Source organism: Anabas testudineus, chromosome 19, assembly GCF_900324465.2.
Source record: "Anabas testudineus chromosome 19, fAnaTes1.2, whole genome shotgun sequence".
Taxonomy (NCBI): domain Eukaryota; kingdom Metazoa; phylum Chordata; class Actinopteri; order Anabantiformes; family Anabantidae; genus Anabas; species Anabas testudineus.
This window is the reverse complement of record NC_046628.1, coordinates 5,631,656-5,648,121: the sequence shown is the minus strand read 5'-3', so window position 1 is coordinate 5,648,121 and position 16,466 is coordinate 5,631,656. Positions and strand designations below refer to the sequence as shown.

At 38.6% G+C, this 16,466-nt stretch overlaps 3 protein-coding genes and 1 non-coding gene across 5 annotated transcripts; 2 read left to right on the top strand and 2 right to left on the bottom strand.

The window, feature by feature from the left end:
* Positions 1-1,009: 1,009 nt before the first annotated feature.
* pdap1a (pdgfa associated protein 1a) lies at positions 1,010-4,703 on the bottom strand. Its single transcript, XM_026352220.1, has 6 exons — positions 4,542-4,703; positions 3,617-3,699; positions 3,450-3,524; positions 2,949-3,073; positions 2,695-2,846; positions 1,010-2,282 (listed from the first exon to the last, which is right to left on the bottom strand). The coding sequence occupies exons 1-6, from the start codon at positions 4,552-4,554 to the stop codon at positions 2,248-2,250; spliced, it is 483 nt and encodes a 160-aa protein (XP_026208005.1). The 5' UTR covers positions 4,555-4,703; the 3' UTR covers positions 1,010-2,247.
* Positions 4,704-5,358: 655 nt separating this feature from the next.
* cby1 (chibby homolog 1 (Drosophila)) lies at positions 5,359-7,139 on the bottom strand. Of its 2 annotated transcripts, none has more exons than XM_026350739.1 (5): positions 7,060-7,139; positions 6,723-6,821; positions 6,381-6,486; positions 6,079-6,191; positions 5,359-5,808 (listed from the first exon to the last, which is right to left on the bottom strand). In XM_026350739.1, the coding sequence occupies exons 1-5, from the start codon at positions 7,063-7,065 to the stop codon at positions 5,728-5,730; spliced, it is 405 nt and encodes a 134-aa protein (XP_026206524.1). In that variant the 5' UTR covers positions 7,066-7,139; the 3' UTR covers positions 5,359-5,727. The 2 variants fall into 2 exon arrangements, with proteins under 2 accessions (XP_026206524.1, XP_026206525.1); XM_026350740.1 differs by having other exon boundaries at positions 6,975-7,129.
* A 441-nt stretch (positions 7,140-7,580) lies between these two features.
* Positions 7,581-7,653, top strand: trnar-ccu. The gene has a single exon. It is a non-coding gene; the product is annotated as a tRNA-Arg (tRNA).
* A 1,316-nt stretch (positions 7,654-8,969) lies between these two features.
* LOC113155975 (phospholipase B-like 1) lies at positions 8,970-16,130 on the top strand. The gene is given in 12 exon segments (XM_026350741.1): positions 8,970-9,176; positions 9,731-9,956; positions 10,636-10,719; positions 10,801-10,942; positions 11,028-11,174; positions 11,636-11,780; positions 12,661-12,861; positions 14,384-14,524; positions 14,594-14,779; positions 15,102-15,208; positions 15,542-15,610; positions 15,612-16,130. Coding segments are annotated over 12 exon segments (1,623 nt in total). The 5' UTR covers positions 8,970-9,109; the 3' UTR covers positions 15,720-16,130.
* Positions 16,131-16,466: the final 336 nt, after the last annotated feature.

Here is a 16,466-nt window from a genome sequence, read left to right as displayed (position 1 = left end):
ATCTTTATAGCTGAGGTGAGGAGACCACAAGACGTTATTCGCTTGCACAGTGAGTGAGATGGATTGTAGAGCAGGATGAGGGAGTTCAGGTAAGCTGGTGCTGCTGAGTTGACCACTTTGTAGACAGAGGTCAAGGTGTTTGAACCTGATGCAGCAGCTCCAGGTGTGTAGACGTGCTGCCAAGGATTCTACTTTCACAATACTATATTAATTATTATAAGTATTTAAGTTGAAACTGTCAGGTGATAATTCTGTATGTTAAAGAGCGTGTGTGGAGTTTCTAGTGTTTTGGTTCCCTTATTTATGTAAACAAGGTGACTGTTACAGTTCTGTTTTAGTCTTTATTCATGTTGAGGCAGTTATGTAACAGCCAATCTCTGATTCAATCTTTTTGTATTAACTGTCTGATACAGTGTTTGGGATTAAACTTTGCATAATCAAATAAAAGTCATTGGGAACTAAACCATTTTTATTTCTAAAAGGACATTTAGAAAACTTAACCACTGGAATAATACGATGTCACAAATTTAAGGTTAATTAATCATTTCTTTGTAGTTTTAAATACCATTCTTCTGGTTTTTGATTACAGCAAAGTACCAACACGTTTTAATTTCTTATATTGCTGAACATCTCTCTCTAGATGTTGTGTGTGCATCAGGAGCTGCACACTGATCCGTTAGAGGTTGGTGTCTGGTCAAATGCTGCAGTCTAGTGGTGGCAACATCAAAATACACATCAAAACAGGATGTACCTACTGCTTTTAACAGGCAGCATTGCAACATGATTCTCTCTTGAATAGTATGTATTTCTGATAATGTTCACTTGAATCTCCTGCGAAAATCATTCGCAGGAGATTCGCATGATGACAACAACAACAACAACAACAACAACATCACAAAAACAAAACATGGTCATCAATCTATTAATGAATTTATTGATAAAAATTACTTCAATTACATGATGAACTTTTTTACTTTTTAAACGCAGTGGCCACTTTTCTCCCATCGTCAACATTCTGCTCTCCGCATGCATATTACAGGGAATAGTGTTTTCCTGATCAAGGCCATTTCCAAATCCACCTATTACGGAGTTACCAGTTTATCATATACATTTGTGCTTTCTGAACTATACATACAAAAACCCTGCAGTATTTCCATCCTTAGTCAATTGTGTGATGTTTCACTGTCATATAATTGTGGAAAATGTTATCAGTGGTGCTGATGTGTAGGTCTGCATGTGAAGCCAACTCTGTGCAGGTTTTTTGTAGTGCTTCTATTACAGGACAAGGACAGTAAACTGGTCTTATGTAAACTTGGACAAGGTAACAGAAGACACAGATCCCATCAGAAAAAGGCCGAGGCCACAGTCACTGAGGCAGCACTGATGTTTGACAACTTAAACCTGATTGAACATAATTCAAGTAGTACTCCTGGTTACAAAACACATCTTGAAATACCCTCAAACTGACACTAGCAAGTTGGTTCCGAAGTCTTAATTTGGGAGAATATCCATGAGACAGCAAAATAACTTGATATATTGTGTTGGTTATTAACCGCCAATTATTCCAAATCTGTGAATTGCCGATTGAAAAAAAGGGCTAGAAACAAGGGTAATTATCAAGAAACATATGCACTGAGCTGTTTGTTAAATATGTAACATGTTTGTGATCCAAAAATACTTGACTATACGATAAATTTCCTATATGTCAGTTCATCCTCTGAATAGTGTTCTTTTCTCCATCTTTTGCCGATTTGCCTTTTTACAAACCAGACAAGATGGCATGAAAAGTGAAGCACCCAAGAAATTTTCATGCACACTCACTGAAATACCTGTTTAATCTTTAAGTAAACTTGTTTTTAGGTATCCTTGTAAAAATGTATTAACCAAAAGGAATGGAAATAACTTCAGCAGCTTCAGAATTAAAACCCTGGTGGGTGGGAAAAGAGTAAAGAGGTAGTGAAGCGCTTGAAAATCCTGAGATTGTCTCCTGTTATAAGGGATTTTCCAGACAATTAGAGGCTTCCCAAATGCTGCATTCCTCTTCATCTCACTTAGCTCCACCCATTTTCCCTGTCCTAACCACACTGTCATGGAAGACCCATGCCCCCTGATTTGAAATGAGGGACAGGAGATCAAGAGCACCCCTGATCTGACGCATCCATCCCCTCCCCATTCTCCTCCTCCAGATCTCTTTCTCCCACCATCCCTCTGAGACTGAAGTGCATGACGAATTTTTCAGATGATGGACTAGCGCTTTGCTTTGGCTTCTTCAGCTTCTTTTTCTAGTTGAGAAAAAAATTACAAAAAAAAAAAAAAAAAAAAAAAAAAAGACAGTAAGTTTATGCATTTGTTCCTTGATGAAGCAGCTCCGATTAAGCTGCAATTGTGTTTTCTAGTTTTACATGTCAGGTGTCAGTGTGTATACAGCAGGTGCTCAGTACATGTACAAGCCAACAAATGTTCAAGCTAAAATAACAATACAAAATCATTTCTGTTCATAAAGCAATTAGCCTTTTGTCTGGAAACCAGCAGCAGTAGAAGTTATTTCTAAATTAAAGAAACCAGAATCAGTCAGAAGTTGCTTGTTGCTTGACTATAACTTTGCAGCTACAGTGAACTAGAGGTCTTCTAGCTCTAGTTTACTAAATTTTAACTTTACTGAACTAGTCTGTGTTAACTGTTGTGTCTTCTCACCTTTCCTGAGTTCTTCTCTCTTCTTGGCAGCTTCCTCCCTCTGTTTCTTGATGATAGCCAGTCTGGCCAGGTCAGCTCGGGCTTGCTCAGTCTTCCCCTCTAGATGGAGCTTCATGTAGCGTTCCTTTGATTTCTGCTTCTCTATCTCCTCTCTGAGGAAGATATGATAAAGTCAGAGCTGAAACAAAAAGCTAATGCTGCAAACAAGACATTCTTTATCTCATTCAGTTTTAAAGTGACTGAGCGACATTTACCTCTCTCTGCGAGACAGCTCTCTGGGAGCACTAACATCTACTTCAGCCACTTTCTTGTTTTTCTGAGACACCCGGTTTGGATTCTCGATCTCTATAAGCCCCTCAACTCCACTCCTCTTTTTGGACTGTGTGAAAAAAGAAACACCTTCATACCATCATTGAAGAAGAGTGATCAGCCAAGTAAGGAAAGAAAGGAAATCCCTAATGATTCATGACCAGTCTAAACATAAATTTAAAACTTTAATATAGTATTATATTTACTATTAAAGCATTTACATTTTTCCCACCCAATCAATCAAAACCTTATCAGGTTCTGAGGTCAACACAAGTCATGTCAAATAAATCTGAATCACTGTTTTATACTTTTGCTCATGTCCACAAAGACCCAGATGTTGTCCAGCATGTATGATGGCATGTGTGAACATAGCCACACATGCAAAAATTAATGAAGCATAAACAAGAACACTTCAGTTTTTGGACAATGTTTTCCCCTTCACTCACCTCAGACTCTTCATCACTGCTGCTTTCTTCGTCAGATTCTGAAGAACTCTCTTTTTCTGCACCAGCATTTTCTTCCTGTTAATATATATTATTTATATATTATATATAAACACATCAGCTGTGCATTATTGCAACTTGAGGTTGGCTGCACAAGGTCTTATGCTTACCATCTGTCTTTGCAATCTCATCTGTCGGTCAATCTCCTCTGGGTTGCTGAATTGCTTTCCCCTGCCCTTGTGGCCCTTTTTCCCTGTAGCACAATAGTTGCAGGTGTCACTGGCAAATCCATTGTAATAAACAGTTAAGTATATTCCAAAGTTTACCATATTCCTTTCAATATACTTGGGGCTGCTGTATGGTATGCAGAGAGGTGAAGCTAGTTACACTGCATTACTGTTACTAGAGTAACATTTACACAATAGCTCTCTAATAAGTAGACGAACACGTGTTGCTGTTTATGTCCTGCATGTGGACACATGCATGGGTCTGGGACAGATACACAGACAGTTCAGGTCAGTCCAGACCACACCTGTATTCAGAGCTCGACACAAATACACAGAGACTGTGTGTGATGATAGATGAGTCACATGTGACGTTCACCCGGGGCCAGCTCCCCTCACAGGCAAATGTCATGTCTGGCGAGCATTACACAATCAGATCGAGAGCTAGCGAATACTTTTTAAAAAAAGCATTTTTAAATATGTATCTGCTAAAAGTGACAAGCGGCACCAGGGTGTTAAAGAAATTACAATACAACTATTAAAGTGATATGAAGCGCTGTGCTGCCCACATGGTACTGGCGGTTAAACACTAATGACCAAATGTGCACACTTCCAAGGGGTTTTATGTTACAGGTACCAACAGGGTGGTGGATGTGTTCGTGCGAAGACACATTAATCACCACTGGAGCAGTCGCTGTTTTTCCTGAATTGCTCAAACTCTCAAATACACCCTGCTAACCGGTTAGCATGCTAAAAGCTAAGCATGTGACAGCTCAACGGGAATTCACCCTATTGTAGCTAACAATTCGCTAGCTAGTTAGCTCGCTAAACATCACTATGTTCCACCAATAATTTTAATAATACTACTTACCGCCTCGAGGCATTGTTAAAAATGAAGTGTAAACAGTGGAAGTCCGCTACTATATCGCTGAATAATCTCTCAGCCTTACAGGAAAAGACGGCGATTTAAAGTGCTAGAAGAAAAGGCTAGAAACTAACAGCTCCTTCTTGATTCCCGCTGCCGGTAGCAAAAACGTCGAATCACAGCATTCAGTCTGCTGCGCAGTTAGGAGCTTTCAACCAATCACTGTGCTGAGAATTTGACTGACGTGAGCGTCCGCCAATCAGCTGGGGCGAGTAAAACTGATTCAATAAAACGCCGTCGCTTTCATTGACAGGAATATTTGATTAATCTAAAATACACGATAATATTACTGTGTAACGACATAATAGTGATGCAGATCATGAAGGTTGGTATAAAACTCCATACTAAGTACCCTACAGATCCTTTATGGCTAAGATCCCTTTTGTTTTCTAATGATTATGTTACGACTTTGACGAAATCATATTGTTTAAGGTCCAAAGCTGAGTGAACACAAGCTCTGTACAAAGCTCGTAAAATGGCCTTGAAATACGAGACATCATATGTTCCCAAGGTCAAGAATAAAATCTGAAACTAATAGGATTATTTATAGAAGAACAGCGTTACAACAACATATAGTGAAGGTGCAACTCAATAATAAAAATTTAAAAAGGTTTGTTTTTCTGCCTATATCTGTTGTCATGTTAATTTCTTGTGTATGACCAATATGTTAAAATTAAAACAAGTATTAGTTCCATAGAAGCTTAATATAGTTTTATAAAACTGAATTACAAAGAAAGAAGAGAGTTGCTTCCTTGTGATGGATTTTATTTTTACTCATTACAAAAATCATAACAAGAAAATGTAACTTGCCATACAGATTATAGAGTACTGAACAAAAGTGTTCATTTTGGTTATATAATTAAACAGAACATATAACAGAAGGCATCAATCTGATTCAACTGTACCTTCTTCTCAAATTAAGGCTAAATCGTACAAAACAAAAGTTCTCATTATGAGAAATGCTGACTATTTTACAGTATCTGTTGTTAAGAATAAATGTTGAATAAATATGTTTCTATGGATAAAAAAACGTCCTTGTATCAACAAACCACAAGCTACATATGAATACTAATTAAATTGAAGAACCGATTTATTTAAGTCCCATGATGAAGGAATTGAATCAATCGATTTGTCATTTCTTCCTTCGATGTTGAGTCTTTATATCTTCCACTTCTTTCTCCATCAAATGGTACTCTACAGTAGTCTCTGTCAACTGGAAAGAAAAAAAAAATCAAATATTAGTTATTTAACAAGTTTAGTAAGACGCTACATTGCATCGACTCAAAATTAAGTAAATAATTAAAATGCATTCATCAAGATTTTCATAATAAAGGCAAGTAGTGTTAGACCTGTCCTAACAGGTTTACCAAGGTCACTGCATCAATCTGAAAAATGTTTAGGAGGTTGCAGTATACTTCTTTGCCTTACTGTATTTCATCTTTAATGTTACTGCAAACAAAAAAGACATTGTGTCAGTCATTACCATGTCCAAGAGAATTTCAATCTTCAGCTTCAGGAGATTATTTTCCTCTTCCAGCTGTACATTTCTTTTCTTTAGTCGCTGCAATTCCCTACTAGAGGCATTCCCACCAGATTCTGTTTCAGTCAAAAACAGAATAAAAAAATGAGAAGAAGGAGAATTAAAGTTGCGTTGGTCATTTAGAGCCTAGAAGTGATCCAGCAAATATGGGAGCACGTGAATGAGCATGCAAGGGCCAGGTTCTTTGCAATTAAAACTGATTACACTGACACTGCATTAGTTTGGATTCAGCACAAAGACATTACCTGTTATCCACTGCCCATCTTCAAATTTCCAGCTCTGACCTCCAATGTTCATTACAGGAGGTCCATATTCAAGGCCCAGCTCTATTTCTCTTGTTGAACGATCCAACTAAAACAGATGAGAAGGTAAAAAAAAAAAAAAAACACATAGCAGACCAGCCTGCAATAATAACTAAAGCAATGAAATGTTAAGCAGATCCTATTGTATATACTATTGAGTGATCTGTATTCATTTAATAAAATCTATGCTAATGTTGGCTTTATCTGACCTTAATGAAATTTCATAGAGTGCACTTCACTAAAAAAGTTTCTTCAACGTGAGTATGATAAGTTCTCTAAACTCACCGTATGAAGGCTGGACAGAGATGCAGATTTGCGAGGAGGAGTCTTCTTCGGACTAAATGTGTTTCCAAAAAGAGGCATCTTGAATGATTTTTTAAAGTCCTGTATAAAACATGATACATCATTGGGAGGATTGTAACCAATGTAACACAGATAGGATTTCCACACTTTATGTTAGGTTAGCTAGAACTACTGGGCTAATGCTAGGCTAGGTGACTAAAACTAGCTAAAGCTAGCTGTAAATACTACTCATACCTGGCATTTAATTGGATTTGTCGACTGTCTCACAGATGGGTTAGTAGTTGTAGTGTCAATGAATATATAGAGCTAATATATTTACCTCCATAAAGACTAATTACTTAAATTCTTAACGTGTTGGTAGAAATCCCTTTTTCTCCAAACCATGCTTGTTACTGCGCAACTGTGAAAGTTCCATTTGTGTAAAGGAGACTACTCATGAAATCTTTCATGGGTTTATTATAAAACAATTGTAAGTATTTCTAAAAAAAACAATTATTTCATTAATTTAGAATAACGACGTACTTTTTATACTCTGTTTTTGGCGTTGATCGCACCGTTTAATAGTTAATGTGGTAATAGTATCACATAAATACCCCTGAGTAGGAGAGAAAATGGAACCATCCGTGAAACGTAAACTCGGTCACCATGGTGATCGCTTCGCCCGAGTTGTATAACGTTAAGTTTTAATCGTGCGCTAATTGTTTATTCGAATTAGTTGAATAAATGTTTTTGAGACTGAACGTAAAAGTGAAGCTATGGGTATTAAAACTCAAACAACAATTAGACCCAGTTCGCGTTATATGCATTTAAAGAACAGTGAAATCAGCGGTCCTGTACACAGCCCCAGTGGCCTAATGGATAAGGCACTGGCCTCCTAAGCCAGGGATTGTGGGTTCGAGTCCCATCTGGGGTGAGTTGTTTTGCCTTCGTTGTTATTATTATGCTAATAATAATATTATTTACGAAAGGTATCATGTCACGGCCGTTGTTGTAGATTCTGTAATGGTGAAATACTTTCTTTACCTCCAAGCAAAGTGCTGATTGCAAAATACAAACTATACAAACTTTTATTGCACACACAATAAATAACCTAAACACTGTCACAGTAGTCCACAAAAAACTATTTTAAAGACAAATATGTAAATATTAAATCCAATATAAAATGAATAATATAAAATTTAATTTAAATTGTTAATTTATTTTGCTCTGACCATCTCCTCATCATTTCCTCTGACCCACAGTATGATATGCCTGCAATTTGTGTGTAGCCAGTCTTTAGCCTTTTGGGCAACTAAGCCTGGATGGCCCAGGCAGTTTGTCTGGTACAGTGAAGATGGATGGCTGTCCTTGTCCCACCTGAACTAAGGACCTGAGCCCTTTGCTGAAGACAGAGGGTGGGTGGCAACAGCTGGAGCAGTCTGAGGAAGGCTGCAGTGAATCAGGAGCCCTGACCCACAGAGGATAAAACAATTAGACTGCAGTATATTGCTGAACTCAGTTATTTCATAAAAACCTTAAAACCTTAACATTAAAGATCATTTCACCTACTTCTCATTATTTGGATTATAGATAGGCGTCCTGTCTCCTTATTTAAGGAGTTAAGGATTATTATATCACAGACACTGATATATTTTGTATGTTCCACGAAGTTATGGAAGAAGTACATAAATCAAAATATTGCAGGAATAATCCATTACAAGTACAGGTCCTGCATTCAGACTCCTACTTCAATAAAAGCAATAGTTAATCTAGGTGACTGAAAAATGTAATGCAATGTTATCTTATGCATTGCTAATAGTAGAAGCAAAATCTTAATTTTAATATTTCCCCCAGCATTTAATTAGTTGCATACCTGCAAACGTCGGAGCAACGTTATGTCGTGCTCACGACTTTTCCACAAAAAGCCGAAAAAAACACGACGCTTGACAACGTTTGATTAATGTCACTCCAAAATGTGAGTTTAGTCTGTATTTGAAGATGTGTTTCATTAAAAAATTAAAAATACCCATTAAATGCCCCAAACTGGATTCTCGAAATTGGAACAAATTCAGCAATCTGATTGGACGTCCGCTAATCGGAACAATGCTGCGCGGCGATTGGATGGGGCGGGACATAGCCGTGGACGTCCATTGGCCAGAGTCAAGGGACAATTGGAACAATTGGAACATAGAGGACGGACTTTTCTGTGGCGCAAGAATTTCAAGCAATTAAAACGAGCGACATCGACAAAGACACGCGTCATCGACTCAGGAGAACAACAGTTTCTTCACCGTCGATCCTCAGTGAAGATAACCAGAATACCAACAACATTTACTTTTATAAAAAGTAGCCTGTAAAAAGCAGAGATTCGCAGGAAAACATCAGCTGACATGGACACACAGGGCATCAAACGCTGCCTACTGCTGAGCACTTTGGCTTTATCTGTGCAAACCTACCGTAAGTATTGTAGCCTTGGTGTATTCGACCATGACTGAAAATCAATGCATCAGACATATAACTGAGTAAAAACTCAGCTGAGTTTGTTTACAGTAAAACAGCCTATGGCAGACACATACAGGTGATGGTGCAACCTATATTCATTGGTTTTATATTGTTCTACTCAATTCTAGCTACATTTTCACTATTTTAAAAACTTAAATGTATTTATTTTGAAATGTTTCACATTCTGATTACAATATAAGCTACCTTGAAATACTATCAATATATTTCAAGCTATTATCCTCTTTCTTAGTGTTTTTTTTTTACTGTTTAATGGTATATGTTTATTTTATGTGTAGACTTGGCCATTCAATATATTTAATAGTTTCAAATAGTACAATCAGTTTCTGCCTAAGAAACTAACACTGATCACTCATCTATAAAGATTTGTACTAATTTGTTTAGTGGCAGAAACAAGTAAAAAGTGTGTCACAATCTACATGTGCCATGACATTTTCTTACATAATGTGTGTTATCTAACTTCTACCCTGTCCATACTCCTTCAATGGTAGAGCTCCAAGAGGCCACCGTGTATTGGGATGCTGCCCAGAAAAGCGTGATCCTGAAGGAAGGGGTGATGGAACCAGACGGGGGAGCTTATGGTTACTTCAATGACACCCTGCTCCTCTCTGGATGGGGCGTCTTGGAGATCTGTGCAGGTTATGGAGGAATAACTACGCAGGAAGATGAGACCACCTTCTTCCTGGCTGGGTACCTGGAAGGTTACCTCACTGCTGGGTACGTCATACTGCACTTTTATAGTGAACTACAACATGCAAGTATCTCAAATGAAACTCATAGTCAGTCACTAAATTCACTAAACTGGTTTACATAACACAGCATGCATTCTGTTGAGATATAATCAAGGCACTTATAAACATCAGGTCTCTTTCTGGGTCAGTGATCATAGTTTTCAACATTCAAGTGATGCATCAGTTGAAGTTTAACATCTGACCAATTGTGTCACACTTTGATTTTGCATAAACATCTTTTTATATATTCTATAAACTATATGCGTCATAATCTTTTTCTGTATGACAAGTCAACATCTTCTGTGAGTAAGGCCTATTATTAGTAAGATACCAGTACCAGTGTAAATGTAGCCTAATGTGTAATGTACTATATTACTTTATCTGAAAAAAAAAAACTGTTTTAAATTTGAACACTTGAAAGTAGCATTGATTGTGAGAATACTAACAACAAAGGCCTGAATGTGACATATCATTAAATGCTTCAAAAAAGTAAATTTAAATTGTGTACATTTAATTTGTATATTCAACATTTGTTTTCATTGTTTGATAATTAATTGTTGGATTACACTTCTGATCACTATTTTGATAGAATAGGTAGTAACTATATTTGTAAGTGGAAGACTGTATGATATGTATAATGTTAATTTTTTATTTCTCAACTGCAGACAGATGTTTGATCATTACTCCAACATGTACCCTCAGCTGATAAAAGATGAGAAGGTTTTGAATCCCCTGAAAAGGTTTTTCAGGTACTCTCTGTTCATATGACTGTCAGACTTTTAAATAGACAGCTTCGACCACATCAGTATTGACTTCTCCGTGATCTTCAGAAAACAGGACCAGTGGTCCAGAGAGCAGGTGAAACTGAGGAGAAACAGCGACTCTCTGTGGAAACATCTGGGACTGATCCTGGCCCAGCTGGACGGCCTCCACGCCGGAGCTGCGCACTGGGCCAAAAGCAAACACAGAGAGGTGTGTGGATGTGTGTTGAAGAGTCTGTAAGAGAGCTGTCACAGTATCTTTAACCTTTTCCATGTGCTCTCTCCTTCCTGTCCAGCCTCTGTCAGCATTTGCAGTCCAGTTTCTGAATGGTGTCGGTGACCTCCTGGACCTGGTCCCAGCTCTGACCCCTCGTTCCAACTCCTCCACAGTGGCTGGCACCTTCAGGATGCCAGGAATGGGCCACTGCACTGCTCTCATAAAGGTTAGCCTAATCTCATTTGGCTCAAGCTGTGAAGGGGCATTTGGGAAACATCACCCTAGGCCTAATTGCTTGTATATCCAGCTCTTGTGTACGGGGTTTCTCGTCTAAAGTGTGTACGTGTTAAAGGCCATTGGGAGCAAAATATTTTTCCTTCTTCTCTACACTATTTAGGAACCAGAAATGAAGTGCAAATGACGGTGGGAACATTGGGTGTTACTGCATCTGGTTCTTCTAAATTAGATTTGATTTCATTATTCTGGTGATGTACAAACCTGACTGAGAAACTACAGCCAGTGCAATTAGTATAGCATTTATTTTATCATTGTATTAAACAGTATTAAAATGGATGTTGTTACAGGTACCAATAAAATAAAAATATATAGAGCATACATTCCCTAACCAGCCAGACCCATGCACACGCTCCTCACTATCCTCACTATATTTCTCTTCCTCATCTGTAGGTGCTGCCAGGCTTTGAGAACCTGCTGCTTGGCCACTCCAGCTGGTACACTTATGCAGCCACCATGCGTATCTATAAACACTGGGACTTCAGGGTGTCTGACACACAAACTGCCACTGGAAAAATGTCGTTCAGCAGTTACCCTGGTACACATACACACACACACACACACACACACACACACACACACACACACACACACACACACACACACACAAGAACAAAATGACACAGCTGTGCAAGGCTGTTTTTACTACAGGGTTTGTAGACGTATAATACAGTGTAGCATAATTTTCTTCCTAAATTAAAAAGGTTGTAAAAGGGTTGTTATATTGTTGTGAACAGTTTGTCCTTGATCTACATAGTTTCTTTTTCATCTTGGAAAATATGAACACCACCATTTAAGACCTAACCCAGTTCCTCAAATAACATTTTCTCTTAAATTGAATTCTTCTGCTAAGCACACAGCTTATTCAGCCAAGAGAAGACACTGCAAACAGAGCCGTGATGAAATATACACCCTCTCTGTCAAGTCTGTGGAGGCTGAGTAATTTTGTGCACAAAGATTTGCAGTGGGGTCCAGCCCGTAAAAATCCTCTTATAGGCTCCGTTGCTATCAGAACACAAGTGGTTTTAAAGCACTATTTTTAGAGACTGGCAGACCAAGGACAACGTTTCACTATATTAAAAAGAAGAGATGAAATTCACTGCTGCCAGTGGAGGGGGTCTCTGATCCCTGCAGCCTTCTTAAGCTGCTTTCTCTCTGACAGTGACAAGCAGGTCAGCCAACAAGAAAACATGCAATACTTTCTGTACAAGTAGAGCTAGTGGTGGTGAAGGCATTGGTAATAAACTCAGCAGTATTGTATTCCTGTAACAGGTGCACCTGCTTATGTCATGAATGTTTATTCCCTCATTTTAAACCTTTGTTCTAAAACATATTCCTACATTCTCTCCCTCTGCCCTCGGCCTCTGTATGACCACATCCTCCTCCTCCTCCTCCTCCTCCTTCTCCTCGTCCACCAGGTTTCCTGGTGTCTCTGGATGATTTCTACCTGCTTGGGAGCGGCCTTCTGATGACTCAGACCTCTATTGGGGTGTTCAATGCCTCCCTGTTCTCCCAGCTAAGCCCTTACAGCCTGCTGGCTTGGCAGAGAGTCCGTTTGTCCAACAGCCTCGCCCACAGCGGACAGGAGTGGGCGCACATCTTCTCCAAATATAACTCAGGTCAAATCTTGTTTGATATCAGCCTCAAAGAAAATTCAGAGAAACAATCCAAAGCAGGCAGGAAACTAATGAGCCTAGTGTACACACCTCTGAAATGAATAAATATTAACATTGTTTCTTAATAGAAACCATAATCTGCAGTAGGCCGTCATCCTTCACTGTCCAGCTGATCAATGTGTGGAGGTTGTACCGTACATTACTGTATAATATTACCCAGATATACTCATTTTGTTAGTGTGTTATTGGAGAGGTGATTTGCATTTTTGTGAACACACCTTCAGTTATTGTAGATGTGCTTAAAGCTACAATGTGCAACTTAATTCTTGTGGCATGAGCCAAAACCATTTCGCTACCAGGGATCCAAGTGTGCATCCAGTGTATCCAGTTGGGATGCCACTGGTTCGACTTAGAAATATAACTCACATTTAAAAATGTAACTTTTGTACTTTTGCTGCAGGCCTGTTCCACTCAGATAATTGTATTTATATTTGTAAGAACAATTGAGAACAATCCTGGTCTGCACTAATATTCTGTCTATGTATAAAAAAAATAACAGGACCAATTTCCATTGAGGGTTAGCTGACTCTCAAACAGGCCTTCCTTCTCATTATAAACCACTTGTGTGTGTTAATTGGGCAGCTGCTTTGATCTTTCACATCACGTTGCCATGGGAGGGCAGAGGAAAAACAGGACAGGGTGTTCTTGAGACTGACAGTCCTCAGCCAACAGACGCTGCTGTCACACTCACCGTCCAGCCAAACCATTGTAGCAGCCAGTAGGCAGTTATTATCAAAGCCTCTACCTATTTATGTGTTTTCACTTTATTTGGATTGGGTTAGGTTCTGGATTTATTGTCTCTGTAACTCCTAAAGCCAAAAGGATCAAGTTATTTTCCCCACTCGTCTATAATGCAGGACGCCAACAAGAACGCATCACACTGAACATTACTGGATATTATTTTGTCAAAGCTACATCATAAATAAGTAAATATGCAGAAAGTCTAATGTTAGCTAGTGCTGCCTCTATTAGGCTACACATAAACATAATGGTGCTTTAAGCTGAGTGCTGCAGTTACAGTGCCGACAGAGTCATTTGGGAGTTTTCCCCATTTATTTCTTTAAAACACTGCATCATGGTCAATTTAAATAGGCTTCTTTTAAAAAAACAAAACACCAATCAACCAAATAAAACTGTGGCATAGCAAAAATATATCTATACATGGTAACACAAAATAATAAAAAATACAAGGCAGAAAATGATTGAGAGCAGTGGGTTAGATGGTAGATTTCCTCCCTTTAGGTCAGTCTTTAGTAGATGTACCTTTGGCAGCAATTACAGCACTCAGCCTGTGTGGATGTGGGCCTCAGTCAGCTTTGTACATTTGTACGCTTTCATTTTTGTCATGTCCTGTTTCATGGGGATCATGAGTGAACCGTCCCGTTGGTGAAGGTCTCCGAAGGTGGAGGTGTAACCAGGTGCTTTCAGATGGATACATTATTTTATATTTCTCTGCATGTTTCAGGTACATATAATAGCCAGTATATGGTAGTTGACCTGCACAGGGTCACTCTGGGTCACAGCATCAGGGATGGAGCTCTAACAGTGGTGGAGCAGATTCCTGGGAAGGTGGTGTACTCGGATCAGACTCAAGCTTTACGCAGAGGTAAGAAGCAAACATTTCTATTAGTTTCCCTGTTTTTCTGGGTTTGAAATAGTTTGAACTTACTGGCAGGGTATTGGCCATCCTACAACATACCATTTCATGTTGAAATCTACAACCTGAGTGGGTATGGTGCGATGTGGAAACGACATGGAGTAGACTTCTCTTACGACCTCTGTCCCAGAGCCAAAATCCTCCGCAGAGACCAGGCCAAGGTGTCTGACCTTAACTCCCTTAAACGCATCATGAGATACAACAGTAAGTACAGCCATTAAATATAGTGAGATGTTTCTGTTGTTACCATTACCTTTCTCATTTTCATCAAAGATTGGCAGCCTTGTAAGGGCAACAATAACTTGTACTCCTCAGCATCATTTTTTTTTCCTGTTTAAATTACAGACCAGAAAGAAGGGAGCTTTGAATTTCTGACATCCCAGCATTAGTTCCTGAACTCAAAGAGCTTTAAATGTCTCAAAGATGCAACAGATGACACCATTTAAATGTTATGTCGTACTATTTAGGATATTGTAGCTGTTTCCAGACTGTAAGCAGCATAAACAATGATCATGTTCTGTTTCAGACTACAAGAGAGACCCCTACTCCAAAGGCCATCCATGTAAAACCATCTGTTGCCGTAACGACCTGAGACCGAGGAGAGCACATCCAGGAGGTTGCTATGACACTAAGGTCAGAGTTCGTCAGCATTAGATATAAACTGCATATTATTGAAGTGATTAAAAAGGTGCTTTTACCACTTTTAGTATTAAGCTGTTTATAAGTGCATTTATATGTTTTCTAATCTATAGATTAGTGAATCCTCTACCGGATTTATTAACTATTGTCACTTCTATTCTCACACAACTGCTGATGCCATGTACCTATATTTGTAAAACCTGCAAGTGAATTATTAACTTCCATACATGAGATGTCTTCATGGACATACGCAGTATTACTTTGTCATTTGAACCCTCTTAGATGACTGCATTTTCTTCCCGTCTCATTTTCTGTTTCATGGTTCAGGTGACGGATTACCAGATGGCTCTCCGGCTGGCCTCGGAGGCAATAAATGGCCCCACCACACAAGGGGGATCTGCATCCATTTTCATGGCAATCTTTCAACTTCACCACTCATCAGGGTCTCCCACACACCTACAATTTTTCTTTTGTCACCATGAGGCCCATACTTCACCATCCCTGAGGGTACAAAAATGGAAGATATCACGCTTGACTGGTCAAATCTTAAAAAGCAAATCACTGAACAGTCTGTTTGGGTGTGTATGATAACTTGGCACCATGCAAAAAAGTGGCTCTTCATAACTGTGTGTCTCACTGACTTGGTCAAATATATAACAACAATAAAAGCAAATGTTTAGTTCACAGTGCATGAAAAGAACTGCACCTTACTTTGTTATATTGATGAGACATTCTGTTTAACTTCCTTTCATACTCAGTGAGTAGTCTGTTTCAGTTTAGTGTTACAGTCCTTTATTTCAAAATCGATTAGTGTCAGTGTGAGGTAAAAGGACACCAGACCTTTCATTAATCTATTTATTATATCCATTTTGTGTGTGTGTCTCCTATTGTGACCACTACTTCTCTTGTTTCCATCGATAAGTGGTAGCCTACTAAAGATTTGCTAAAATGTACTTTGTTTTCACATACTGTAAAAAAAAAAGACCATCAGGGATATCCTAAGGTTTTTGTCTTGTTTTGTTTGTTAAATCTATTAAGATAGTAATTTTGTTGTTTTTGTTCTATGCAATGTTTACTCAGGCATACTTGGTGTGGAGCAAAATGATTACACTAATTTACAAAATGTACAATAATAGAGTCTTTATAGTAAAAATTGTGGTTGTATTCAAATAGTTTCACAAAAACTACAAAACCCAGTTTTTTTTATCTTTGTCATGTTTGTCAAGGTGAGCAAAATAAATAAATGAAACGG

Excerpts from the sequence above, each read along its gene's own strand:
- pdap1a (XM_026352220.1), bottom strand. Across the intron at positions 3,525-3,616 it reads TGAGATTGCAAAGACAGATG|GAAGAAAATGCTGGTGCAGA; the intron begins GTAAGCATAAGA and ends ATATATTAACAG. Across the intron at positions 2,847-2,948 it reads GAGCTGTCTCGCAGAGAGAG|AGAGGAGATAGAGAAGCAGA; the intron begins GTAAATGTCGCT and ends TATCTTCCTCAG.
- cby1 (XM_026350739.1), bottom strand. Across the intron at positions 6,487-6,722 it reads CTCTGTCCAGCCTTCATACG|TTGGATCGTTCAACAAGAGA; the intron begins GTGAGTTTAGAG and ends CATCTGTTTTAG. Across the intron at positions 5,809-6,078 it reads TTGAAATTCTCTTGGACATG|TTGACAGAGACTACTGTAGA; the intron begins GTAATGACTGAC and ends TTTTCTTTCCAG.